The sequence below is a fragment of the Triturus cristatus genome, chromosome 1_2 (assembly GCF_964204655.1).
Source record: "Triturus cristatus chromosome 1_2, aTriCri1.1, whole genome shotgun sequence".
Classification (NCBI taxonomy): Eukaryota; Metazoa; Chordata; class Amphibia; order Caudata; family Salamandridae; genus Triturus; species Triturus cristatus.
The window spans coordinates 994,789,215-994,817,111 of NC_140580.1; the positions used below are offsets into that span (position 1 = coordinate 994,789,215).

Below are 27,897 nucleotides of genomic sequence, written 5' to 3' on the forward strand. Positions count from 1 at the left end.
CAATCACTTTAATCAACTCAGATAGTAAGATTTTTTCTAAGTTTATTGCTAGAAGATTAGGGAAGGTTATAGCACCTTTAGTCTCACAACGCCAGCACGGGTTTGTATCGGGTAGAGGTACTACCGATCATGTCTGCCGAATAATATCTCTTTTGGATTGGGCTCAGGTTTCCGAAGCTTCAATAGGGGTGGCCCTGTTGGATGCCGAGAAGGCATTCGACAGGGTCTCCTGGGAATTTTTATGGGCAGTTCTCCATTGGAAGGGCTTCCCACCTTCCTTTATTAAAGCAGTGCAAGCCCTTTATATCTGCCCTGCTGCCACAATTCGTATTTCTGGAAAGTATTCTGGGGAGTTTAAGGTATATAGGGGCACTCGGCAGGGCTGCCCTTGCTCCCCCCTTCTCTTTGCTCTTTACATTGAGCCTCTGTTGATTAAAATCGAGACTGATCCAGAGATTATTTCAGTTAAACCCAAGCAAGAATCTATTAAAGTTTTAGCCTATGCAGACGATGTGGCTGTCGTTACAGTGGATGTGGTTAAAGCGATGAGACGCATTGAAATTTTGACATTGGAATTTGGTGGTGTCAGGCTACAAATTGAATTTACACAAGACACAAGTTCTCTTTACCGGTACTGATGTTCTTACAAGTGTTAATACAGTCACAGAGGCTGTCTATTTGGGTGTTAAAATTGCCACGAAGGTCCAAACCATTGTTAATTTAAACTTTGACCCAATTCTAACCACATCTAATAAAATATTAGAAAACTTGGATTATTTACACTTATCTTTATATGGTAGGTGCAACGTTATTAAGATGGTTGTTTTTCCGAAAATCCTTTATCTATTTCGCACGATTCCACTTCTGCTTCCTAATTCAATTTTTATAAGGATAGAAAGAATGTGTTCTTGTTTTATATGGGGATATAAGAGGACAAGAAGAGCTTTCAAAAAACTTAATCTACCAAGAGCTGGGGGGGGGACTAAATATTCCCCAATTTCAGTACTATTATTGGGCGGCGATGCTCCAGCACATGGGGATCTTGTTTTTTGGTACCCAGGCGTATATAGATCCTGCTACTTCTCCCTCTATATATGAACTTATCATGGGGCCCGAAGCTAGGCATTTATTCTCTAAGTTTTTCGAGCCCAGTTACTACAAAAGAACCCGTTTTAAGATTTTTGGGCCTGCCGCTGTAGTTTGGTGCAAAATTCGTAAACATTTTACCGTAAAGGAATATAACCGCTATATGCCTCTAGGAATAATAGGGAAACTTCCTATAATTTTTTGTGATTCAACTATGTGGAGATGGAATACTCAGGGGATTAGAACTATTGGGGACCTCTTTTTAAATAATCAATCGATGTCCTTTTGTGAACTTCAAGAGAAGTTCGGGCTGCAACGCTCGGATTTTTTTAAACCTCTTCAAATTCGAAGCTTCTTAGATAAACTTGTTTTAAGAGGCCAGATTAGCTTGGAAAAGAACCTGATCTTGGAATGTATAAAGGGACGATGTAAGATCTCTCAAATCTCCAAAATTATAATCACAACCCAACAGGACGACCTTGTTTACTTTGAGCAACGCTGGGATAGAAGGCTGGGGATAGTAGGTGTCGATTTACAAGCAGTATTGAATTTAGCTGATACTGTTCTTTTTTCAGGCAGCTTCAAAAGCCAATGTTATATGGCTATTTTAGATCTATACTACTCCCCAGCGAAGATAGCTAAATGGGGAACCAAACGGGGGGATGTTTGTCCTAGATGCGCTCTGAGGGCAGCTGATCTGGTGCATATGTTCTTTGACTGTCTGGTATTAACCCCCCTGTTAAATGAGGTAAAATGCTTTTTGAACTTAGGTCTTGGAGTCTCTGTTGACATTACACCTCAATTAGTGCTATTTGGATATGAGTTTGGGGTAAATATCAGAAAACGTTCAACCCCCGAGAAGGGGTTTTTGTTTCTATGTATGTCCATCTTTCGTTTATGTATCACCTCCCAATGGCTTAGTCCGGATGCACCGTCTTGTTTTACTTGGAAGGCTAAATTACTATCTCTGTATAATTTGGAAATTGCTTTGTATAAACTTAAAGGTAGAAGAAAAAAGGAATTTGGGTTTGCACTATGGGCCCCAATAATTAACTGGGTCTGACTGCTCGATCTTTGGTTTTTTTTTGTATATTGTTTATGTAATGATAAATGCTCTCGGATTGTAAGAATGAAATTATCAATGCTGATTTGAATAAAATAAAAAAATAAAAAAAGGAACTTCTGGTGCAAGAGGCACTTCAATAGGCTGTTTATTTGACTTTTAATCGACCCACATGTTGCAAATGAAGGGAGATGAATGTAAGCGTAAACCAATTCTATTCACCAGTGAAGTCAGTTATGTTCTTAAGCTTCCACCATTCACCACAGTTGGCCCTCTGCCCTTCTTGGCTCTGGCCCAGTTAGAAAAAGTCTCTGAGTCAGTAGCTTTTAAGAAACTGAGGTATGCATGCAAATAAGGGCTGAGTGAGAGGTAGGAGCTGGGTCTATTGAAAGCTCGTGATTTCCTCTGTAGTGACTACATTTCAGAATTTCCGTGCAGCATGCCTCTAAATCGTGCAAGCAGAGGCTGAGCATGAGAGCTTGACAGGAAGGTTTTGCTTCTTGTTTCGAACTGATACATTTGATCCAAATGCAAATGACTGTGCACACCAATAACCTTTTCAATTGAGGGCGTTTGAAATGTGATAGTGAATTTCTAGTGTTGCAACTTTTTTACAGTGTAGTGTGTTTTGCAGGATCACCTCGTCTGCTTCCTTCCTGGAACCTTGGCCCTGGGTGCTCATAATGGATTGACAGCAGAACATATGAACCTGGCCACTGCGTTGATGGAGACTTGCTATCAAATGTATGCTCAGATGGAGACCGGGCTGAGCCCAGAGATTGTGCACTTCAACATACATGCAGCAAACAAAGACAACAAGGATGTGGAAGTCAAAGTAAGGGCTTGTAGATCAGCAATGGGGGCTTCAAAACCACCAAGTAGAAGCCTCAATAAACCTGTGATACACTTATATTGGAAAAAAACTCAGTGTTACTTCAGCAAGAGTGATACAGTGGTCGAAGTTGTTATATTGTGGTTTACTATTGTTATGGGGGAAAACTTTAGAAATGAAGCACGTGCCTTCAGTTGTTGAAAACTTAATTTATCAATTGGCTTGTTATTTGTAATGAAGTTCTAAAATAATTATTTTTTATCACATTAACACAAACGTTTAGCTGGAGATCAGAAAACCACTAGGCAACAACAATGAATAGCTTACCTTCCACCTTGGTTTCTCGTTCGAATAAAAAGTAATTCTGGTATAAGATTAATGTCCTAGGATAATGATACATGAAAAACGGAAATTAATTCACATCTAGTTCTATTCCATAGACATCTAAGCGGTTCTTTGCCAACCTAAATCCATTTTGCTTTACCTCTGATGTATACTTCTACCTGCAGATTCCTCACCTGTAGAACAAACCCCAAGCATCAGACTGGATCTGGAAAACGTCAAAGCCGTTAAGTTGTGGGTAGAGGGCGCTGGACCCGTTCGACACCGAAAGTGACAGGCAGCGTTACTGAGGTCATTGAGCACCCACCTTGGTGCACTTACATCAGTTCCTTTTTTTCCACGCCTTCAATGCGGATCTGGACTCTCTGAGTTTTTCTCACAATTTATAAAACAAATGTTTTGCACTAACATGTCTCCTCCCAAGAAAACAGGCTTCAAACTCTGTAGTTATTGTGAGATATAGATGTCCATCACAGACCCCCAAATAGTTTGTCTTTTGGTATCTAGGGTCAGGCTATTACTTCCAGACCTGCTCTTCTTGCTTCGGCATACACCTTAAGGCCATAAAAGAGCAGGAGGCCAGAGACCATTGACGTAGCAAATGGTCGAAGCTCCGTTCCCCAGTCTCCCTAATCGTTTTCGGTGGGCAAGAAGAAAAAGAAGCATAGGAAGACAAAGAAGCACACCAGAGGTAAGTCTCCCCATCACCCTTCATCTTCCACAGAAACCTACTCCTCAGAACCAGACCTAGTCGACTTGATGCCAGGGGACCTGCCTCTGCCCAGCCCTGCTCCTCCACTGGACCCAGCTCCATTCTTCCCGGAACCCTTAGTGCCAGCACCTCTGCCACATGAGACACCGGCATCGACATCAACCTTCCCTGAATTCCTGAGCCAGCGCCATTCTTTAACACTGTATTCCATCTTTGCGAAGGCTTCAATTCCGTCCTGCGCCCCTTCAGACCCAGCAGCTCCTGCAATTCGATTTCCAGTGTTCCATCACATGCCCTTTGGCGCCACCGGACCTGCAGCCTGACGCCCACCCTCAGATGGGCTCTTGCAGAGAGGCCCAGCGACTTCTGGAAGAGGATACATATAGAGTCCTACCCCATTAAATATTTGGGATGATTTCGTGCCCTATTGAGTTGTTCCCTATGGAGACACCCATCAGGACCTTATGTAATATAAGGGTTTGTCTTCTGTTAGTGGCTTAGATACGTCCCCTGAACTGGCTACGGGCTTACCCACTGTCCACCAATGCCTGAGGTAGTGTCTTTAAATAAGGTGATGTTAAAAGCCTCAGAGGTCTTGGATCTTCAACTGCCCACAACAGAGACTAAGACCAATGTCCTCACTGAAGTCATTCTGCCCTTTTCAGTAACACCGGAACTGCTTTTCCCTTTTAATGAAACCCTGCTGGATTCCATTATGGCAGCACTAGGGAAACCCTTTTCTATCCCGGCTGTCAAACGGCTTGTAGGTCGACATTACCGACCAGCTCCTGGTGACCCTCGTAGTTCAGGCCTCCTGGACTGAATCATAATCTGAAGTGCCTTTCCTACAGCCCCATCCAACAGTGGATGCTAAGAATGCTTCCTCTGCGAGCAGTGTAGCTTTCAAATCACTTAATGCCAACTGTGTTTTGGCAAGATAGTACCATGCTTTTGGGACATGGCTCAAATGCTTCTACCACATGTTTCAGCTGACATGAAGAACCACTTTCAGGAAATTATTGCAACTGGTTAAAATCCCTTCTTTTATATTATAGTCAGGCCTTGACACAGTGGATTTGATGACATATGGAATGGGCATTTCATTCCCATCCAGAGGTACACTTGCTTTCCAAACTCCAAGTTTCCCTCTGATGTCCAAGTCAACCTAATGGACCTTCCTTTTCATGAGGTGCGTCTTTTTGGCGAGAAGCGTACTTGGCCATGGAGTGATTGAAAACCTGTAAGGCCACTGCATGCTCCCTAGGCCTACAGCTCCCTGCCATTTTTTCACTTTTGTACATTTAGAAGAGGGCCCTTATTTCATTCGCAACAATACTGACATACACTTCAGCAACAGCCTAACCCTCTCACCAGGCAATACAGAAGACAAAGCCGCGGATCCATTTTGCAAACTTTCTCCTCTTCTCTTACGCTCCTCAAGAAAGCAGGCTTTCTTAACTCCAAGGCCTGTTGGAAGACTGGTGTCTCCCTTTCTTTTGGCCTTGAAGGCCATTATTTCGTAAAACTGGGTACACCCTTCCCTTAGACTCCATCCCACCCCACCCCACCTTCAGACTATGTGCCCATTCTTTAGCAGGAGGTGGCCGCTCCCCTCCTTATAGGAGCGATGGAGTTACTGCCAGTGTGTGGCAAGGGCCAGGGTTGTTACGCATGTTACTTTCTGGTGCCCAAGAAGAATGGCAGTCTACGTCTGAATGAAGGCCCTCCGGGACCTGAACTTCAAAAAAGAGAAGTTCAAGATACAGACCCTAGCTCAAGTGTTGGAGACTGGATGGTGTCACTCGACCTGCAGAATGACTACTTCAAAATCTCTATCCTGCAGTTGCACTGGAAATACTTGCGATTTGTGGTAGGATCTACACACTACCAGTTTGCGGTACTGGCCTTTGGCTTAGCATAAGCACCTTGAGTCTTCACAGGTGGGCATCCCCACTTTCCTTTACCACTTGCTCATCAAAGCCAGTTCGCCGTAAGTGGTGTTGCGCCATCTGCAGTCGACATTGCTGCTGTTTAACTTGGGTTTTTTGACCAACCAGTCCAAATCTCACCTGTGACCCTCCCAACAACTCCAGTTCATAGGGTCGGTACGGGACACCACCTTTCTCCGTGCTTTTCCTCCATCGCAAAATATCAGAGAAATTCTGGAAATGGTTCTTTCTTTCCAGCAAGGCATGAGAGTCCCAGTCCTGAGGGTCCTAAGATTCAAAGATCTGCTGGCTTCCTGCATTCTTCTACTCATACATGCATGTGGGCACGAGGGGCCAGGCACTGATGCCTCTGTAGGCAGTGGCTCCAGTAAGAGGGGGACCTGTTGGGATCCATTACTATCTCCTAGTGCTTTAGTGGAAGTAGCTTGGTAGGAGAACGAGGCATACCTGACTTGCAGGATGGCCTTCACTCCCCCTCCAACCATAACTACAGTAATGATCGATGCCTCGCCCCTAGGATGGGAAATTCATATGGAGACCAAGGCCCTCTGGTCTTCAGAAGAGCAGGTTCTTGACCGCAACCTGGTGGACCCTGAGGCAATGTGGCTTGCACTCAAGGCCATCCTCCCCTCCATTGTATGTTGGTCCATCCAGACCTTGAAAGACAACACAACTGCAATATGGTACATGAACAAGCAAGGGGGAATAGAGTCTCTCCTCTGTTTGCACAGCAGCATTGAGACTGGTCTTGGGCACACTGCCACGGATTTGGCTCACCACCAATCACCTAGTGGGGTCTCTGAATGTCAGAGCTGACCGCCTGAGCTGTAGTCACCTTGCCAATTATGAGTGCAGTCTTCTGCCGGAAGTAGTCTAGGACATCTCCGCTCAGTTGGGCGCTCCTCAGTTGGACTTATTAACCTTCTCGGAAAATGTTCAATGCCAGCATTTCTGCGCCCTCCAGTATCCATTGAGAGGAGCCTTGGGGGACGTGATTTAGTTGCAGTGGAACTTTCAACTGCATTACACGTTTCCCACCATACCCTTGGTTCCCTGGGTTCTCAGGAAGATTCGCCAAGACCAGACCCAAGTCATTGTCGTTGCCCCAGATTGGCGAAAAAGGGTGTGGTATGTGGACCTTCTGCGCTTCTCCAAGTGTCCTCTGCTTCACCTTCTGCTCAGGCAGCACCTGCTCTTCCAGTCGGGGGCATGGTTCTGCAGCCCATTCTCCAACACCTCCACCTACATGCTTGGAGATTGACCCTAACAATTGAGCTCCTTCCAAATGCCACTGGAGGTGGTTGATTTAACCTTGTCTACACATTGCTACACCGCTAAGTCTACTTACTCTGTTGCATTGTGTCTGGACAATGGTGTGGATCTATTGCAGGCCAAACTATATGAAGTGCTGCAATTTGCACTTTACCTTGCTCAGAGGGGTTGTGCTGTTGGCACTGTGTAGGGATACTTAGCTGCCTTGTCTGCTTTCCACTGTCTGCTGGGTCAGTTGTCCATATTTAAACCTTTTTGATGGGGACTTTGTTGTACCTCCTGCTCAGCCAGTGTGAGTAGGGTGTGGAATGTTGGTGCGTGATGATGCTGTGGAATGTTGGATGAGTGAGGCTGGCAGTTGGAGTATGGGCTGAGCAGCAGGAAGGCTGCCCCTGGTGGGGCTCACTGTACCTTTTATCCTGAACTTTTCTTAAAAAATACAACCTTAAGTTACCCTGGAACTGGATCCTCGCTTTATTTCAACATTTTGGCGACATTTTTACAAAAAATAAACTGCGTGTGCTACCTGATTGGACTGTAACTATCAAGCTTGAAGTAACTGGAAATCAACGAAGTAAAACTTGAAGAAGCTGGCAGCCCTGAACCCCACCAGTGACCACGAGACCGGTCGGCCCAAACACGGGCGTGCCAGTTCCTACTGGACTTCCTCTCTCCTGTCAGCTGTAACCTTGGAAGAGGTGTCCGTGTCGTATTTCCTTAGGTGAGTGTCTCCATCAAGAGGAGTTACTCAGAGGAGCAACCAGTTTCGTCACTCCTTCCCTCTGTCTTTGTGGGAGCTACTTTTGGGATGCTGCCGCTTATTGAGGTGTCCCTGTAGGGAAGAGCATCAAGTCCACTGGGCTCTGTGTGGAAGTGTCACTGGCAAGTGTCCCCAGGGTCATTGTCACGAAGAGATGCAAGCCCTGAGAGTCCGAGTCCAACAGACCGACAATTGGGAGAAAGCTCGCAGTCTGCGTTTGTGGGCTGAGGAGCTTCCTTTGTCTGTATCCAGAGGAGAAGCGGCGTGTGCGGGGTTCGTAGTCCGTGTTGTTAAGTGGTGACTGGGCTCAAGTGTCTCCTGTTTCAAAGTCAAGTGCAGCAACATGTGTGAGGAGTCCTTGGAGCCCGTGTCACTAGCAGCATTGTGGTGGAGGTGTTCCCTCACTCTGTGTGGGGTAGAACGACAAGTTCCCAGAGCCTATGTTTGGAAGTGCAGTTGGAAAGAGTCCCTTGTCGGGAAGAATGGGAAATTCCCACAGGCTGTGCTCTGAGGTGCAACTGGTGAGAGGAGTCCCCCGCGTTCGGAAGTGTCTCAAGGAAGTGGAGTTTCCTTGTTCCACGTTGGGAAGTGTGTCAAGCAGAGGCAGTCTCCAGAGGTCGCATTAGGTAGTGTCACAAGAAAGAGATGTCCCCTCACTCTGTGTGGAGAAGAGCCTCTTGGGAGGTGCAACTAGGAAGCAGCATTTCCCAGTTTGTGTGTGGAAGAGCAAATTCGGAGGTGCAACTAGGACGAGTGCTTTCCCTGAACCGGCTGGGTGACTTGAAGTGCCGAGTTTGGTAACCTCAGCTCCTGTTTAAACTTTTCCTGTGCCTCACGTTTTAGAAATTTCAGCTGGCAACTGTCACCTAACTGCAACGCCCTCTTCGGGTCCGTTGGTGATAGCGCGAGCCCTGCCTTCAGCTCGCACAGCATGTGTGGAGGAAATGTTGTAAAAATGATGAGGGGTTTTGATTTTAACAGCAGCAAATGTTCTTATGGCACTGTAGTCTCGTTAATGTTAACGCCATAGTCTGTCAATTGTTTTGTTTCTCTTTGGGCATTGACTGCTTCTTCTCTCTTTGCATTCATCTCATAAGTAAGTTGTGATCTTGTTTGGGTGTGGGTTGGCACACTACCATCTTCAATAGTGACATTACCGCTATTGCTCTGTGTTGGTGGGGGACCCACTCCTTTTCTGACTTTTAATTCCTTTTGGCAACGTTTGTTCATCAGAATGGCTGTTTCTTTTGGTGGTATGTGTGAGTTGACTTTTGTTGTTAGGTCACTCTGTGTTACTATCTGAGTATGTGTTGATGAGTTGACTTCTACGTGTAGTCACCCTGGGTTATTCCCTTGTCGTTTTTGTGGGAGGTTGTGTATCTCTCCCACTTTAGGGTGTGTGTGTGTACGAGAAGGCTCTTAAGTTCCGAGTTTTTTTTGCCTACCACTATTTGTGTGGTTGTGGGTTGACATAGGTTTGTCACCTTTGTGGGCACTGTGTATGAGTTGACCCCCTTGTCGATGTCATAGGAGTATCTTTATCTTTCACTGTTGGGGGTGTGTGTGAGAAGGCTCTTTGTTGCAGAGCCTCTCTGCCTACCACTATTTTTGTGGTTGTGGGTTTACATAGTTTGGTCTTCCTTGTGGACGTTGCATTGGAGTTGACTTGTTTTTGAGTCACTTGTGTCTACCGCCTTTGTGTGGTTGTTAGGTGAATTTCGCTTCACCTTAGGCGTTGTTGCTGAGAATTTTCTGTGTGCTTGTCCTCTCTTTCCTTCCTCCCTTTCAGCCTCACGTTGTGTTTTTCTCTGACGTGTTGTCTCCTGCACCGTTGTGGTTTAGTTTCCTGTGTGCTCACGCTCATTTTCGGCCTGGCCAGCTGTTTGTGGTATTAGGGGCTGGTTGGTTGTGCGCAGTGTTGTTGTTTGCTGGTTTGTTTGGTTTTGTGTGGTAAGGTGGAAGATTTTTTCTGTTTTGTGTGGAAAGGGAGTGGATGTGTGTATTTGTTGTGTTTTTATTTGAAGACTTATTTTCCTTGTCCAGTTTGGTGTTTTCTTCCCTTTATGTACGTGGGTGGGCATTGTAATTTTCATGATTGCATTGCCTTACGTTGTCATTTATGCTATTATCACTTTCTACTATGCATTTCTGCATTTTCGATGTTGACCTGTAAGCCCTTTGTACTGCTTTTCCCTTGTTTCCATCTTACCTGGTTTGCCCTCAGCCATCTTCAGGTCTTTGCAATGGTACCTTTCCAGATTCATGTGCATGTTATTTTCACTATGGTGTTTTTTCCACTTGGATCATTGCATTGTATTTTTGTTTACTCTGAGGAAGGGTGAAGTGTTGTACCTGCTGCTCAGCCAGTGTGAGTGTAGTGTGAAGTGTTGGTGCGTGATGATGCTGTGGAATGTTAGATGAGTGAGGCTGATAGTTGGAGAATGGGCTGAGCAGCAGGACGGCTGCTCCTGGTGGGGCTCACTGTACCTTTTATCCTGAACTTGTTATCTTAATAAATACAACCATAATTTACTCTGGAACTGGATCCTCGCCTCATTACAACAGACTTCATTTGAGCTTCTTCATAATGGCACCCTCCTTATATTAACCCATTAAAACTGTGTTTTTGGTTGCTATCACGTGTGCTACAAGGGTCCGTGAGCTGCATGCCTTTACCAGTATTGTTATGTTATAGAGTTTATAAAGTGCATAGCTGCTCCAACAATGGAGCTTCCCAGCGCTAGACCTAGGGGATAGTTGTACAATATTTAGCGGTTGACAGAGGAGATCAGAGAGGGAGGAATGCTAGATGGAAAAGAGCAGTGTCTTCAGGGTTTTTCTGAAATGCAGGTGATTCTCAATGTTACTGATGCAAAAGGAAAACACGTTCCAGAGAGCCAGGGCCTTGCCCCAAAAAGAGCAGCCTTTTGCTCTTCTAATTTGAGGCACCATCCTCACCGTCCCTTCACTACCTTTAGCTGAACAAACTGGTGTTGCAAACCAGGTTTGCTTCCCTTCATAAGGTGGTGACCCCCTTCCATCTCGGCCAATCTGTCACACTTACAACCTTCTACTCTCCACCTCATCCTACAAAAGAGCAAGAAGAGCTGCATCAGTCGGGCCCCAGGCAGGCTGTTAACTACTGCCTAGACCAAGGATTTAAAAATAAAATCATCTTTTTATTAAACCAGCTCATTAGACATCACAAGGCTGAAAGTATTTACACGTACATCACTAGGTTGAGTTGTGATAACAATGATACATCGTGACCGGATCATACAATCACTTTGAGAACAATCAAAATATTCTCTTTTGAAGTTCTATCTTGCATGAGGAATGGGTCGTGTCTTGCTACACACACCAAGGATTTTCAATCGGCTGCCCGGCTCTGTAAGGTGGTACAGAAGAGGACTATCTCTGTGGAACATCCTATGCATCAAGACCTGCTATGCCCAAGCCAGGAAAGAGCCCTGGTGGAATGGGTTTGATCCCTTCAGGAGGCTAATTTGACCACTTGCTTTAAAAAACTGTTATAAAACTGCGAATTGGAAAAACTTTTGGAAGGCGATTTTAAATTGACTCTGTTTACTGTAATTATGTATATTTGCACAGCAAGACACTTGATCAAATTCCTCTCAGTAGACAGGCGGGGTTCAGAATTGTATGCTGGCTAATCTGCACACTTGGCACAGCAAGACACTTTGGAGGGGTGTTCGGGGGATATTGGAGACAGTCTACCTGGCCATGTTTAGCGCCAGTTCCTCCCAACGCACACCCTAGCGGATGCCATCTTGGTCAGCCGCCCAGCTCTTTTTTGCTAAGAAGCCTACTTAATGAGGCCTGGTGCGTAGCCGCGAGGCTGTTGCGTGCAGAGAGTGTGTCAAAGGCAAGCTCGTCTGTGCCGCCAGGAGCCAGAAACACTGCCCATTTTAGGTCAGGTCGAATATGTTATACATCTGAGGCCTTAAGTAGCTTAAACCAACGAACTAAGAATTAATGTATGCACTCTTTAAAAGTAGACACTATGCTGAATGAGTGTGTGGCGTGCAAATACCCATTCTATTTGTCGGATATCAGAATGAAAGCTGAGGCTCAGGCCTCAGCTACCGAACATTCCATGATTGACTGGCAAATGCTACTACTCAATTGCAGATCACTCCCCAAGCATGGTTTCTAGTTATTTGCGTTACATAAAGAGAGACGTCCTGAAGTCCTTTTTCTAACAGAAATGTGGCTGAAAGAGGACAGTTGACCAGATATCATTACAACAGCCCCCTCCACCCCCCATATGCAATAGCTAGAGTTGACAGAATAGGGACAATAGGAGGAGTTGCTATTATCTTTAGGGACAACCTTCAATGTAAATCCACAACACTTGATATTAATCGATAGTGACAATGTGTTATTTTCCATTAACTCTCACATACATATACATGCTTTGGCCTACTTATCTATCGTTCTCCTAGACCTGCTCCAACATTTATACAATCCATAACAGAATTATAGCAAAGCACAGTCTTGTGAAAGCCAGCTTTAACTTACTTGGAGACTTGAATTTACATGTGGATGTAAATACCTGCTCACAGGTAATTAATTTTAAACAAGTTCTAGCAGCCATTCAGCTTGCACAACTAGTTGTTTCCCCTACCCATGCCAAAGGCCACATCTTAGTCCTCATTTTTACCAATGTTCTGCTCCTGGAGTTAATAGCACTGATGCCAGTTGCTTGGTCGGGCCATTCACTGATCCCATTCTTGATTTCCTCAATAGAAAAATTGAGCCCTCATAGTACAACAAAGAAACTGATCGGGCAATGGTCCAAGTTAAATATGTCACTGTGTGGGAAACAGCACTGGGAAGTTCAGCCCCTAAGCTAAACAGTGATGTAACCATTTTGTATTCTAACTTCCAGGAGTGGATCAGCTCAACGTTGCTTATTCCTAAAAAGGCCAGTAGAACTTCCCAGGCCAGAGTCAGTGTTAATTGGTTTTCACCTGAGGTAAGAGTTGAAACAGAATATAAGAAATTCGAAAGAAAATGGAGATACAAATATGAAGAGGAAGCTGACTAGTTTTATTTAAAAAAAACACTGAAAAAATATCAATTTGCAATCTAGAGGGCCAAGTTGAAAGATTTCACCGATAAGATCAGTCAGTCTACACTCCCGGCCAAAGAAATCTTTTCCATTATTATCTATTTCATCAAACCCAGCATCGTAGGAGCAGGCACCTCCCTCCCCCAAGAATCGATGCAAAATGCTAGGCAACTATTTTGTTAGAGAAAGTCAGACTAATCTACAACTCCTTGGCAGGGTCAGCAAGCACAATCACCATGGATAATGTACAAAATAAGATTGACAACACTATAAATAGGAAGTCAGAGGTGGAACTTTCTGCGTCTAACTCAGAAAGTAGTTAGGGAAATTACTAAATTTCAATCCCCTGTAAAAAAAAGTTTGGAATGTGGCTGGATAGAGCCCTCACAACGGATCAACAAGCAACAAAATCTGGCTGGCATCTGCTTCGGTCTACTTAGAATGATCAGGAAAACATTAACACTGATCCTGGAGCATCTAAGAAAAACTGTGATTCAGGCCCTTATAGTTTCCAGTTAAGACTACAGTAATTCTCTATATGTGGGCTCACCAGAATATGTCACAAAAAGACTTTAGGTGGTGCAAAATGCAGCAGCAAGGCTTCTTCTCAAGCTCCCAAGTCATGTCCCAGTAAGAGAGTCTTTGAAACAACTCCATTGACTGCCGGTTGAAGCAAGGATTAAGTTCAAATCCATGTGCATTGCACATATAAGGCCATAAAGAATAAAGGTCGAGTTAAGTTTAGAGGTCTGGTATCCTCTTTTGCCCCAGCCAGACTCCTAAGATCATCTCAACAACACCTTCTTAGCAATATTAGAATCAAAGGAGCGAGATGGGGCGGAAGATAATTTGCACACCTGGTACCAAATTTATGGAATGGTCTCCCACTCTGTATAAGATTACTGGAACGTGAACTCACTTGTAGGAAAAAACTAAAGACCTGGCTGTTCCCCCACTAACCCATTACCATGCAATGTTATCCAGTTCAGCACTTATCAGCCATGTGCTTTACAAAATCCTTAACATAAACACATAAACTACGATTAAGTCAGGCTCGCCTATGAGATTGGCAGAGACAGTCATAGAGGCTTTAGCATCTATTTATAACCTATCCCTGGACGGCGGGCAGGTTCCTAATCCGTAGAAACACATGATTATCTGCCCTTTACTAAATAAAAAAAACCCAGAGCTGGATCCAGACAAGGCAGAACATTATAGGCCAATTTTGCTTTTGCCACAGTCAACAAAATTTTGGAGAAATGTATTAATGGCACCTTATCTGACTTCTTGAACTCCAATAGACTACTGCACCAGACGCAGATCGGTTTTCGATCTGACTGCAGTACTGAGATAACTCTTATGCTGGCAACGGAGGTCTTAAGCAAAACTCTGGACCAGGGTGATACCGCTTTGCTCATTTTGTTGGATATGAGCGCAGCTTTTGACATGGTTTTTCACCCAATTCTTTGCTAGAGGCTAGAAAGCTTACGAGTCACAGGGGCAGCTCTAATATGGTTAACATAGTTTCTCGCAGATAAGAGCTTTCAAGTTAGTGAGGGCCTCTTTCTGTCAGAAACGCACCAGCTGAAATACAGAGTGCCGCAAGGCTTTTCATTGAGCCTGACCTTATTTAATGTATATGTGCAACCGCTCTCAGACATCTTTTGCGATCTGGGGTTTACAATGGTTTCCTATGCTGATGATACCCAGATTGTCAGTTTGTTACCAAACAATGATGCAACCTTTGATAGACTTAACATCTGTCTGGAAAGGGTATCCACCTGAATGGCCTCTAGCTGCCTAAAATTAAAAGGAGACCAGACTAAGGTAATGGTGACAGGAAACTATCCAGCACTCTGGGACCAATTCCTCTGGCCGTCATACTTGGGGGAACACCCCGCTCCCCTAAGTCCAAAGTAGAGTCTAGGTGTTATCTTAAACAAAGACCTTACATTGGCCACTCAAGCAAACAAGCATTTGCAATGCAATAGGTCTCGCATTTACACGAGTTTGAGCTATTGACATTGCAAATGACAATGCCTTTTATTTTTGTTTTTAAGACATAAATAAAAGGCATTGTCATTTACAATGCCAATAGCTTAAACTAAAGGTGAAGTACAGTATAACCCCTGAAGCCTCGCGTCCTACTGCTGTAAGCATGCAGGAGAAATGCATGTTTTCAAAGCAAAACCCTCTGTTACTGGAATTGGCTCACTCCTGTCCATAAAGTAATTTAAAGCTGCACAGGGTAGCTCTCCGGTCCCACAATGGTGACTTCCTGTGATGTCACGCAAGTTCAATGGTTTACACGTACTTCCCAGTAAATTAACCTGGTTCCTATGGGCCTAATTTGAACTTTACTCGAGGTTTAAAGGAACAGTGCCAGAAAAATGGGGCAGTTCATAAGCAAAATGAGCTTCACATGGAAAGGGGGGCAGTTCCTGCACAGCCGGGACCTTGTTGCCTAGACTGTACAAGGGGTGTGTTAGTTATATATTTAATTGGCGCTGTTGAAGTGTGAAGGTGATTTACATAGAAACAGTGAAAGTTGGCATATGTATGAATGATGGGGAAGAAAGGCGTGTGCAGAGGGACAGGGGCACGGAGGACAGTTCTAGGGCTATAATGATCTGTCTGGAGCCATAAGGGAGTTCAAAGGAAGACTGGAAACCCAGTGGACTAGCGGGGTGCCTCTTAATGCAAGAAAGGGCAATGTTGGGCGCCATCCTCTAATCTGGTAGTTACAATAACAGTTACAATTGTGGTGCAGTGAGCCCTTCAGGGCCCGTGCCAACTTCACCTTCTGCATTATTGATAGGTGCGCTCCTGGGGAAAATCCAAGAACCGAAAACAATAAACCCTCAGGAGTGGGGGGTGCTCGAAATAGGTGTGGAAAGTCGAGGGTCAGAGTTTGTCATACTAAACAATGGGGGCCTGAATGAGTTGGGTAGTGTGGGGCGCAGGTTCGACTAGTGCAGCAGGTGCAGTGGCACCAGAGCCCAGAAGGCCCCACTGAACCCAGATTATTGCTGCACACAGTTGAAACAGCGCCCGGGGGTGGGGCATTTCCTTCCTTGTTCTCTTGGTCATTACACACTGGCTATCCCACTGTATGGTGGGATGGGGGAAGGTATTCAGTATGGAGTTGTAGAACCAGAGCCAGCCACATGTCACTACACCTGAATTTTATTTAGCCAATGCCATACCCAGGGAAACCACATATTCAATCACTGCATGTCATCTTAGATCTGCACGAGCAAAGGTGAAATACAGATAGCAAACGGATTGGACAGTAGAGGCTTCAAAGGCGTATGGGAAACACACAGACACCGAAGCCCAGGGACTCAGGTTAAGGGGACATTTAAGGCAGTCGGCCAATCACATTGCACTGAGAGTAAACTCGGGGTTTGGTACAGTAAACGCCTCAGGCGAGCAACAATGAATCCCCTTATTGTGCACTTCTAAATACACCCTGATTTTACCCCCACCTCTAGGAGCAGCGACCTACATTCTGCCTCCTATAACGTTTATAATAACCCCCCACCCTCCCCAGCCCTGGTGCTGTTTATCTTTAAAAGCCCCCCTCTTTCACTTACCGGCCCTGCACATTCACAATGAGGTGGACGAAGGCTTTACCCCATGGCAGAATAAAGGAACTAAACATCCCCTCCCCAATCCTGCCTAGCCTAGCCCCATCACCATGCCAACAAGACGCCGTTCCTATGACAACCGGTACTTGCCAGGTCGACTCTCTGCTTTACGAACACCCTGGCGGCCTCCTCGGGAGCTCTGGGTGGGTCACCCGTAGGGTCGCGGGGGGCCTCCTCTGGAGATGTTCTCCTGTCACCGCGTCGGAACATGGCACGCCCAGATCTCTCCTGGGGACGAGGCGGAGTCCTTTATCCGATGCACGCAGCCAGTTCACTGAACTCTGCAGAAGGCAGGTATTCACCGTACAATGCCCCTCTCCCCACTGATACCCCTCATCCGTATCCTCAAATGGGACATTCCCTCTCAATCATAATCTCCCCCTCATGTTTCTCTGCCCCCTCCACTCTCCCCCTCGTGGGACCATCAGCTGACCTCCACCCCTCCCCCCCAGCATCACCCTGTGATGAATTGACCAAAGCTGTCTCAGTCTCGTAAAATTGGATTTGGAGCAGGTTTTTGAATTAGCACTCTTCTCTACCACTTAAAACAAGCATTTGCAATGCAATAGGACTCGCATTTACGCGAGACCTATTGCTGTGGAAACGAGACTGCGGGCCGGCGACACGGGAAGAAAATAGTGTCAAAAGTAAAGGGGCCAGTAGCCATGGAAGGATACAAATGATGACATGCTCGTCATAAGGAGGGACTAACTAGCCTAAAACCAATCGCAAGGCAGCATTTAGGACCTAAGCCAATGAAATAGATGGGTGGAGAGTGGGCGGAGCTCACACGCTATACTGTATCCTGCATGCCTCGCAAAGCGAGCAGCGCATGCGCTGCAACGCTAGGCTCGACCTAAAAAGTGATATCTGGCACTTGTTTCAGTCTCCGGAGGTCTCTTTGGAAGACACTCAAATGGCTCCCTGTGGAGTGTCAAGAGAATAGTGGTCCAGGGGTTAAAACTCTCCAGACTGGACTACGACAATTCACTCTACCTGGGCCTCCCCTCATATGTTATGAGAAAGCTGCAGGTTGCCCAGAACGCCGCAGCCAGAGTATTGACAGACCTGTCTAAAACTCAATCTGTACGAACAGCTCTGGTGCAACTTCATTGTCTTACAATTAATGAGAGAGTAAAATTTGAGGCTCTCTGTACTGTTCACAGGGTAAAGTACTTTTGGGAGAAACATATCCTCCAACATCTTGTTACACCCTACATTACTTCAAGAGAACTGATATCAAATAATCTCTCTTTGCTAACCGTGCCCAGAGTTAGGAGAGCAAGTGGAGGGGTCTGTCCTTCGGCTACCTCATCTCAAAACTCTGGGATAATCTCCCCATTCACTTAAGGTCAGACCAAAATGTACTAGGCTTTAGGAAACAGTTGAAAATTCACCTTTCCACCCAAGCAGAGTAAATCATTCACAACCTCTCACTTGTTTGAGGCTAGAAGCTTGTATAGGGGTAGCTGTGCGCTCTGAAACTATTCTTTAATAATAAAAATAACTTCTGCACTTGCTAGAGTATTCCCAATTGTGGAAATCTGTAAGGCGGCAGCGCAGGCTTCTTGCACACCTTTCCAAAACATTTCTGTGTTGATTAGGAGGTGCACAGGGATGGACACTTTGCCAGGTCTATTATGCAGGATTTCCTTGTCTAATCGTCCTCCTGGGTAGATATTGCCGTACAATTTCAGGTGAGGAATCCGCAGGTACAAGTATCCATCAGAAGAAAAAGTTACTTACCTGTTGTAACTATCTTTCTGGTGGATATTCTATCTACCTGCATATTACTCACTGACTAGCCCGCATCCCCATTTGATGGATGAATTATAGGGAGCGGTAATAAGATCCCATGTTCTATATTTTGGCATTGCAATCATTCATCATTGTCAATCTGCCCTCCTGCTTCAAAGGCTTGGAAAAACTCGAGGGAAACTGACATTGGTGCACCAGGGTGGGCACTTTCTGACCTCAGTGGGGCTGCCTGATTTCACTTCTGGCATCGAACGGGTTCGCCGCCCCCTACTAGCAACTTAACAGCACTGATGTTTTCCGGATCCCGTCTGACACCTTGGTTTTTTTCTACAGGTGAGGAATCTGCAGATAGATAGAGCATCCACCAAAAAGTTTGTTACCACAGGTAAATAACTTTTTCATCTGGTAGGGTCTGACCTGCAGCATACCTTATTATTAATTTTGTAGAGCACTCAATTATCCAAGGGTGACTTGGCGCTTAGAAAGATAACTGACTTTGTTCATCTAATACATGAAATCAAGAGAAGGAAACGGTTGAGTTCTGAATGAAAAATCAGATGAAAAGATTGGATTGTTGGAGCCCTACATATTTGGAAAATATTAGTTTCCCCCATGATTGTCCTCCGATGTTTAGGTACAATGATCAGACACGCGGAGGTGTTTTTTAATCCTCAGAAATGTAACTGGTGTGAGCTACTGGATGAATGGCCCTGTGACACATGCCGAAAGACGGTCTTAAACCAGCATTTCTCTGGGACAGGGAGCCAACTGACAAAGTTGAGATGGGACACTATCAAATTTCCTCATATCAAATATTAGTTTGGCAGCCGTATTCTAAATCGGCTGCAGTCTCTGCATAGGATAAGCAGGGAAATCAACATACAGTGCGTTATAGTAGTCTAACCTACTAAGGCTGCAAGCTTGTACGAGCAGCTGCCTAGAATATTGAAAAGTAAATGGTACAATCATTTTTTATTCTATAATTATTAGGAAAGAAGTGGTCATTATCTTGTTAATTTAGTGCACAAATGAAAGTATATTGTCCAATACAACACCCACATTTTGGACAATAATTGCTAGTTTGGGCCACACCCCTAAAGTACGTGGCCACCATATGAGCGACCGGCCTGAGGGATTACTGAATATCAGCACCTCTGTTTTATCTGAATTTAACTGCAGGGAGTTTGGGTTCATCTAACAAGCCACCATACCCAGGCGTCTTTTTAATTCATTTTGAAGTTGTTTAAGATTGCGCTCCATGCGGATGATCTGAGTGTCATGAGCATAACCATAAAATTGAAACCCAAAAGAAGCAATCAAATCTGCCAAAGGAGTGACATATATAAAAAAGAAGTGAACTGAGGGCAGATCCTTGGGGGACCCCACAGGGTATATCTTTAAAACCTAAACGGAATTAAGCCATCTCAACACCCTGTGTTCTATTTTCAAAAAAGGATTCAAATCATTGTAGTGAGTTATTCTGAAGGCCAATAGCATTTAATCTTTCTAGCAGGACAGCATGTGAATAGCTGTGTTGAAAGCTGACAACAGATCAAGGAGAATAAGAGCCGCATAGCTTCCTCCATCCAAGATCACACCGATGTCATTGGCTGCCTTCATAAGCTCTGTCTTTGTGCTAAGTAAGGGTTGACACCACATTAATAATGTTTGAGGACCCCATTTTCCTCAGTATAAAACTAGCTGCATATTCACCCAACTTGCTAAAATCTTTGTAAAAAGAAGGGAAATAGGTCGACAGTTTAAAGGGATATTGGGATCAAAAGACTCATTTTTAAGAGAGGGGAGACTAATGCTGTTTTGCAAAAGGAGCGAACACCACTACTCGCCAAAGAATTATTATAGATTACTGTTCTCAGTGGGTCAATGAAGAGGCTAAACCTTTAAACATTTTGGTAGGACAGGGATCAAGTGATGTGCCAGAATTAATAGTCAAAATTTTGGATGCAACATCTTTATCAGCTAAAGTTCTAAAATCTGACTAAAACGTAAGATGTCGTGCTGCTTAATTGGACCTTTCCGCAGTTGCCATTGCTGGTGTAAAAGATGACCGCAGAGTTGAAATCTTATTTTAAAAATAAAAAACTCTGCCAACCCTCACCAAAGCATTCAAGTAGGAATAATCATAGACAGATAATTCTTTTTTTGTTTTTTAACCGTATCTACTTATGTAAGGCTCTAACTATTCAAGTATTAAACTGATTAATTGTACCCTCTACATTATTATTTGCTAAATGTACGGCTTTGAACTTTCTAGACTTACTTGAAATTTTTCGCTATCAAATATTGTCCAGGTGCAATAGGCTATTTTCGTGGTTGATTGGGTAGGCAGTCTGCTTTCATCCATAAGAAGAGGAAAGAGAATCACAGCGTGGGCTGACCACAGAACATCCTCAACGCCATTAATAGTTATCAGCCCTGATTTGGCATAGAGAAGATCAAATATATGCCCTAGCCTGGTGGGTCGGAAATCGGACATACTGCTGCAGCTCCAAACCCGAACCGATGTTGACTAGCTGTAGGGTATTGGTGTCCATAACGTTATCAAAGTGAATATTTAGGTCACGCAACATAAACAAAAAATCAGTCTCAACATAAGCTGCTAATATTGTCCCCTGAAGTGAGCTAATAAAGTTCTTTACAGGACCTAGTGGTCTGTAAATCAACAAACCTTTCAATTAACAGTAATGGTTAACTGCTAGCGAAATAGTAAGTGATTCAGCATCTTGCAAATATAGCGTGAACTATTGAGAGCATTTAAATCTCTTCTTGTATATTAAGGCTACCCCATTCCTATTTTAGTGTGCCGATTCCCTGTGTGTATTACGTATCCCTGAAGTATAGCAAGAACTACATCTGGACCAGAGCCTTCTATTATCCAGGTTTCAGTTATAAACAAATAGTCTAAGTTGTATTTCTCTAACAATATGTGTACTTCAACCGCATGAGCTACTAGTGAGTGCACATTAATTTAAGAGTATTTTATATCATGCATTGGATTATCCAAGAGGTGTTCAGTATCTTGACTACCAAGAGAGCTCACCCCTTAGTTTGCTACTTGTTTTACAGCCTTATTATCACCATAGATCTTAAAATTACTCAGACCCTCCCGTTAATTTAAGGCTGAAAATAATGTAATGATGGACTGAGGTTTAAAAAGGGAAGAGGGGCAAATAGTAGTTAATGGCAAGAATTTTACCAACAGTAAAAACTCACGAGTACACTTTATCCGATCATGACATGAAATAAAATGAGCAGCATGAGGGGGAGCAGACAACCTTACCTATGATGTGCCTATTGCACAGAAGCAGGTCAGCTATCCTAAAATAGCCAGAGGACAGTTAGCACCTGGCGTCAAAGAGAAACACTGGAGCGCATTCAACTAAATGGCCGCTCTAGTGTGGAGGATCAGCAGGAGTTAACGTGGCAGGCCCCAACTCAGCATAGTGTCAAAAAATCAAACCAGCATGAAACTATTTTCAGGAAAATCACAAACACTAATTGCCCCCAAAAATATCCCCAACATAAAATCACTGCATTCCACACACACCCACCCTCCTCTGAATATAACCAAACTACCCTAGTAAAATAAATGAGAAATTGCCGATAAGAAAAGAAATCTGTTTTATGCATATTCATACAATTCTAAAAATTTTACAAAAAGTGCAAAATGCCTTACGGTCAAGGCCATTTTAGTCTAAGACTAATATACTAGATGAGGACAAGTAGCAAGAAACTCCTTCAATTTTTTCCAAAAAAGGCTTCGGCATGTGAAGAGCCTCATTTGTAATTGGGACCTTAGTGTGGTGTTAGCCATACCAACATGCACTATATTCTAGTTCTTCTCTAGGGAACTACTCTTTCTAGTGGCAGTTCCATGGTCCAAAAGAGTGGTTCTGTGCCCTGGACACTACTAGAGCCCTCGTACACTGTGTGGTTGGAACATGGGATTTGTATCCCTCTATTCTGCTCCTCTTAGCTTTTGGAGACCATATTAATATTTAGCAGTCTGAATGGGATTTCCAGATGCATGGTGCTTACAGTTCAGCAATGCACTAACTTACAGCAGAGACACAACCCAATCTACAAGAATACAACATGCCCAGAGCCCAAGTAGGAACTACAAGTCAGTGAGGAAACACAAACTTATCATTCAGAACTCCTAAAAGGTAGGTACGAATTAGCCCACAGTAAAACCTCTGATCTAGCGGATTGTAAGGTACCCAACTATAACTGAGAATATTTAACAGTATCCCCTGAGGCTTCTCCAGTTATCTCTGTGCACCCCAGGTTGTCCTGACACAATAAGCATCTAAGTATCATGACCATTTCCGGGTCATGTTTCTAAAAAAAAAACGAAAAACAATCCCAAGTAATTTTGTCAAAACACTGGCATGGATTCTATTTAGTCACAATAGATTTGAGACCTCATATAGTTAATTATCTCTTGGTTCCTATTTGGGGTGACTTGCTCATTGATTTTTGCATCTCACAGGAATTGGCTTTTACTGTTCATATATATATATATATATATATATATATATATATATATATATATACACACACATATACACAATTAAAGACGTTAAGCATTACTAGACATCAGTCTGTGAATAGTGTCCTAGAACCACTCACATCATTTTCTTTTAGCTCAGCAGTTTTATTATGTGTTTTTATGCTGGGAGTGATTGTATTATCGATCTCCAACTACGCCAGGAGACTTCTCTTCTTGTCAGTTTTCCACTCGCATCAAAATTCAGCTTACTGTCAAATTAACTTGTTTGTTATCAACTGAATAGATTACTAGTTGTTGCCACTAGCACTCTCCTCTTCGTTTGTTATTGGTAAATATGAGACCATAGCCTGCAGGTGATGAAGAAACTTTGTAGTGTTCTCTGCATCTTGTTGTGCTATTCCAGTGGCAACTGTCAGTTATTGCACAGTATTCTGGGTCGAGAGTTTCAGTGTAGGTACAATGAAAACCCTTATTGTAATTTCTTTCAGGAAAACGTAAGTTACACGTTTCTAAACTCATTTAATCTAATTGTCAATTTTTCCGAATGCTAGCCAGCTGATCGCCATAATCTGCTGCGACCAGAGACTGTGGAAAGCCTTTTCTACCTGTACAGATTCACTGGAGATGTGAAATACCAGAATTGGGGTTGGGAAATACTGCAGAACTTCAACAAATATACACGAGTAAGCACACAGTTTTTTAAATGTCTTGCTTGTGGCTTAACCCATATTTATAAAGTTTCTTACACTGGTGTAAAAGTATTATACATAGTCTATTTGCATGCATCAAAGTTAGCTGTGTCAATTTATAGTCCTGATCGAGGCTGGTAGTGATCACTGTTGTGCAGATCTTTCATTGAGAGTAAAGATCAGAATTCAGTTCAGAAAAACCATGCTGCCTGTCACATGTACTTATGGCCTCATCCGATACATTGTAAACCAGTGTCTTTCTACCACTCCACCTCTGTACTCTAGTAGTGCCCTTTGATATTACCAGACATTAACCATTCCCAAGATGGCAGGGGGTTTGGCTAGACTTTCTCTTGTTTCCCCCATTCATTTGTGTCCTTTCCCATACTGCCACCATCTCAGCCCGATGCAGCAGACAACTGCTGAACCCCAATCTGTGCTACAGACTCTAAACTGCATTGCCTGACTATGACCCTCTGAAACAGGGAGTTCACAACAAGCCACACTTTGCTGCAACATACTCTTGTGAGCGTGCCACTTCAGGTGCATGCCCAACGCTTGTCTAGATTGACACCAATGGTGATCCTGTAGCTGCGGCACTCGTGGCATCTATGAATAAGTGTTTTGATTTATTCTCTAGAAGCTCCTTCGACCTTCCCTGCTGCTATCCTCGCGATGTCCAACATATTTAAGCTTTCTTCTTCGTGGAACCTGGGACGTGGAAACCTAACACCGACCACCATCAGTCAACCTTGCTGGGTGCAACATTGGCGTTTCTCATCTTAACCCTAAGCCACTGCGTTTATCCTGGGTATTTCTCTGTTGCACAGTGTGTTTGACTTCTATTCAGTCACTTGCTCACTTTCCTCTGTTTATCGGCCACTTTCCCTGCTTGCTGCTGCTGGGGGGCCAGGACCACAGGCCAATGCTCCCGCTGGTGTGGGAGGTGGGAGACCGCTATTTGAGCATGCTCTGAGCCCACGGCGCTGGACGCGCCCGGGCAAAGACCAGCCCAAAAGTAGACCCACCTGCTACCAAATGAGACCACCCCCCCCCCCCCCCCCAAACCCATGCTCCTCTAATGAGTACATGTATCAATTTCCGGTATTTGGGAAATTCAAGGAGGTATGTAACTCTGGTCCACTGCTACTAGGACCACGGTTGATAACTTTCTTGCTAGGGGGGGTTGGCGTCATCAATAAGGAAATTTAACACGCGGAGAGAAGACTTTCCTGTGATGGTACTGATTTAAGTAGGCCGCATACCAACGATTGTACAACTGGCAATGATGGCAGTCTGCAGTACTATAGCCCCTTTCCATTCTGCTTCTACTGAGCCCACTGTTAAAAAAAAAACCAGGAAGTGAGAGCAACTGCGAGCACTGACAAGGCGCCCCACGCTCACGATGTTGTGATGCCTTTCTTACCCTCCGATTTTCTTACCACAATTATGGTACACCTGCAGAACTGCCTGGCTGACCTTTTTAGGGAGCATTTGAGCCCTATTCTGAATAGAGTGGGCACAATTGAGCTAAAAGTGAAAGAGCTGCAAGGTTCCAGACTCAGGGAATGCTTGTTATTAGTGCAACCCCTAATGTCGGCCCCCTAGGCTTGACTACTCACTCTCCAGTTCCTGGAGGTGGGGGGGGGGTGTTCTCACTCATGCATCTCCCCCTTCCTAGGCTCTACGTGCACAAACCATATCCTGTGTCCCTGCTAATGGTAATGTGGGTGCCCCTGGGGATAGGAATGCCCGTCTTGCAAGCAAGACACGGCAGTGTTAGCTAACTATCAATCTACTTCCTCAGACTTGTCCTAGGAAACGTCCCCCCTTTAGAAGAAGGGATAGATGAAGATGCTTTGCAGTTTAAGAATAAAATCATACAATGGCTCTCTAGGCACCTGGGTTTAACCTTGCAAAATCTTATGGCAAGAAGAGTATTTTGAATTGGGTCTGCTGCCAAGTTATATGCCGGTTATACCACTGTGATAAACTTTTAAAATCCAACATTCTTTTCCCACGGTCATCCAATTTCCAGCCCAGTAGTGTTCTGTTCTTACTGTTTAGTTACATTTACAGGCCTTCTGCACATCTACCTCCTTCTAGTGACCAGAATGTACTGCAGAATCCATTTCTTCCACTACTGTCTTGCCCAGATCAGGATTGACAAAGGAGAATCATTACCTACGCTACCTTCCCTGCTGCAACTAATGTGCTTGTGAATGATGTAAAAGAAACATCTGGGGGCCCTATTCTAGATTCCTGGGTCAAAGGGGTTCAGATCATCTGAATTGTTGCAGGACTCACCTCAGATACGACCTGAAGAATGGGTGTCCTTGATTTATAAGTATATTATCTTAATACAGGAGACCTAGAAAGCTTCAAATATCATTCATGATGGCTACTGTTGCTATTCCTAGTCCTGCAAAGCTATCTAGCTCCGGCTAGCTAAGAGGGCGCGAGCGCGGGGGGCAGAGGGAGGTGAAGGGGGAGGGTTATCGAACTGGCTTAAATTAGCACTAAAGTACAGGGTTATCCCCATCAATGTCAAGTAAAATGCAATGCAATTGCTTATTTTTTGTTGCAATAATTTAAAATTTTATTTAACATTTAAAATAACGAATTCTCTTATGCTAAGAATAACAGTTTCCTGAGACTGTTTGAAGTCTTTGACAATATACCTAATTTGTTTAGGCCCCTGGTTAATTGTGATAATATGATTATCTGTGGAGACTTCAATGCTACCATATCCGTGTTGATGTGATCTTCTTCGCCTGAACATTAGCACTTCACTCATCAATTATGATTGTTTCAATCTGAGAGGCCATAAGCTAGGTAACTTTATTTATAGCATGATCATATTAATGTCCACCAACAGGAGGGTCTCTTTCTACCTCTGGTATCACATTTTTAGTGAGAGAATGATCGTCCATTATTGATTATGTATTCATGTCTCGACAAACCATGCGCTTAAGAATGAAATATACAATGTATGTATTAGGGATCACAATTCCCTCATTGTGTGAATTACGGTCTCTTCCTTGCAGTCTGCCCGTTGGCCTGACTATAGAGCTAAGCTTAATACCCAGAACAGGGGCCTGTGCTTGGTAAGGAAGCTATTGAACCCCAGTCTTTTTCTTGAGCATTTGATTAAGTGTTAACATTGATTTGCTTTTGATATGCCTTGCTGCCCAGCTTCCTAGTAGTTTAATTGCTGAGGGGTTCCTAACGTTGTATAAAACCCATTCCGCATTGTATCGGTCTGACTCCCAGATGGTTTCATATTTAATACTGCGTCTGCTTCGGCTACTGGGTGCCTGATAAAAGCTCTTGCTAAATCTTTCATAGATAAAGAAGACGTGACCCACTGTAGGTTAGATTACAAACACACCAGCAGTGCCAGGAAAAATGAGATCAGGCACAATAATTGTTTTGCTCTTATCTAGGCTAATAAGAACAATCACCCAAAGGAATTCTGTGATATCATAAATAAGATTTGAAGTGGAACTTTGACTTTCCTAATGTTAGCTCGCACATCACTGCGGAACAATGAGGTTACCCATTTCTCCAATATCTATCCTCTGAGTGAGTGTGCAGTTCGCCACCCTCTAAACCCAGATGCTTCTTCATGGAGCTTTTCTCTCAGAATAGAGTTAGAGAAAATGATTGAGGCTGTGAAACCGTGTCACGCAAACAAGGCACCTGGACCTGATGGGATCCCTATCAACTGTATAAAGTGTAATATCGGGGGCGTGGTTAAGATGGCGGCGTGATATGACATGTGTCCTTATCCCTCCAGCGCCGCCAGCTATAAGCGTTGTGTTATCACCCTCCAGGGAGCCCATCCCGGCCTACCGTCTGGAGCCGCTGTGCCTGTGGATGCCCTGACACCGTTGACGCGCTTCGTTTGCTGTCTCTGGGTGATTTTCGCCTTGTCCTGACTGCCTGGCCCCGGCTTAGCTCTGGCCCGGAGGGCCTCGTGGGGCCTCTTGCGGGGGCTGACCTGTGGAGCTTTCGCGTTCGGAGCTGCCCGGCAGAGGAGCAGGTGCCTGGCCCCCTTGGTGAGCGGCCCAGTGAGGGAAGATACGAGGTGTGGTGGCCCCGGCAAGGAGAAATGGCGGAGCGCCGCGGGGCTGACGCCATCTTGAGCGATGT

At 44.3% G+C, this 27,897-nt stretch overlaps 1 protein-coding gene across 1 annotated transcript in view; it reads left to right on the top strand.

Moving 5' to 3' along the window:
- MAN1B1 (mannosidase alpha class 1B member 1) overlaps window positions 1-27,897 on the top strand; it is a 313,998-nt gene that overhangs the window by 272,809 nt on the left and 13,292 nt on the right. Inside the window, exons 11-12 of the mRNA XM_085611248.1 lie at window positions 2,784-2,984; window positions 23,605-23,736. Of these exons, the coding sequence (XP_085467374.1) occupies window positions 2,784-2,984; window positions 23,605-23,736 (333 nt within the window). The remainder of the gene's footprint in view (window positions 1-2,783; window positions 2,985-23,604; window positions 23,737-27,897) is intronic.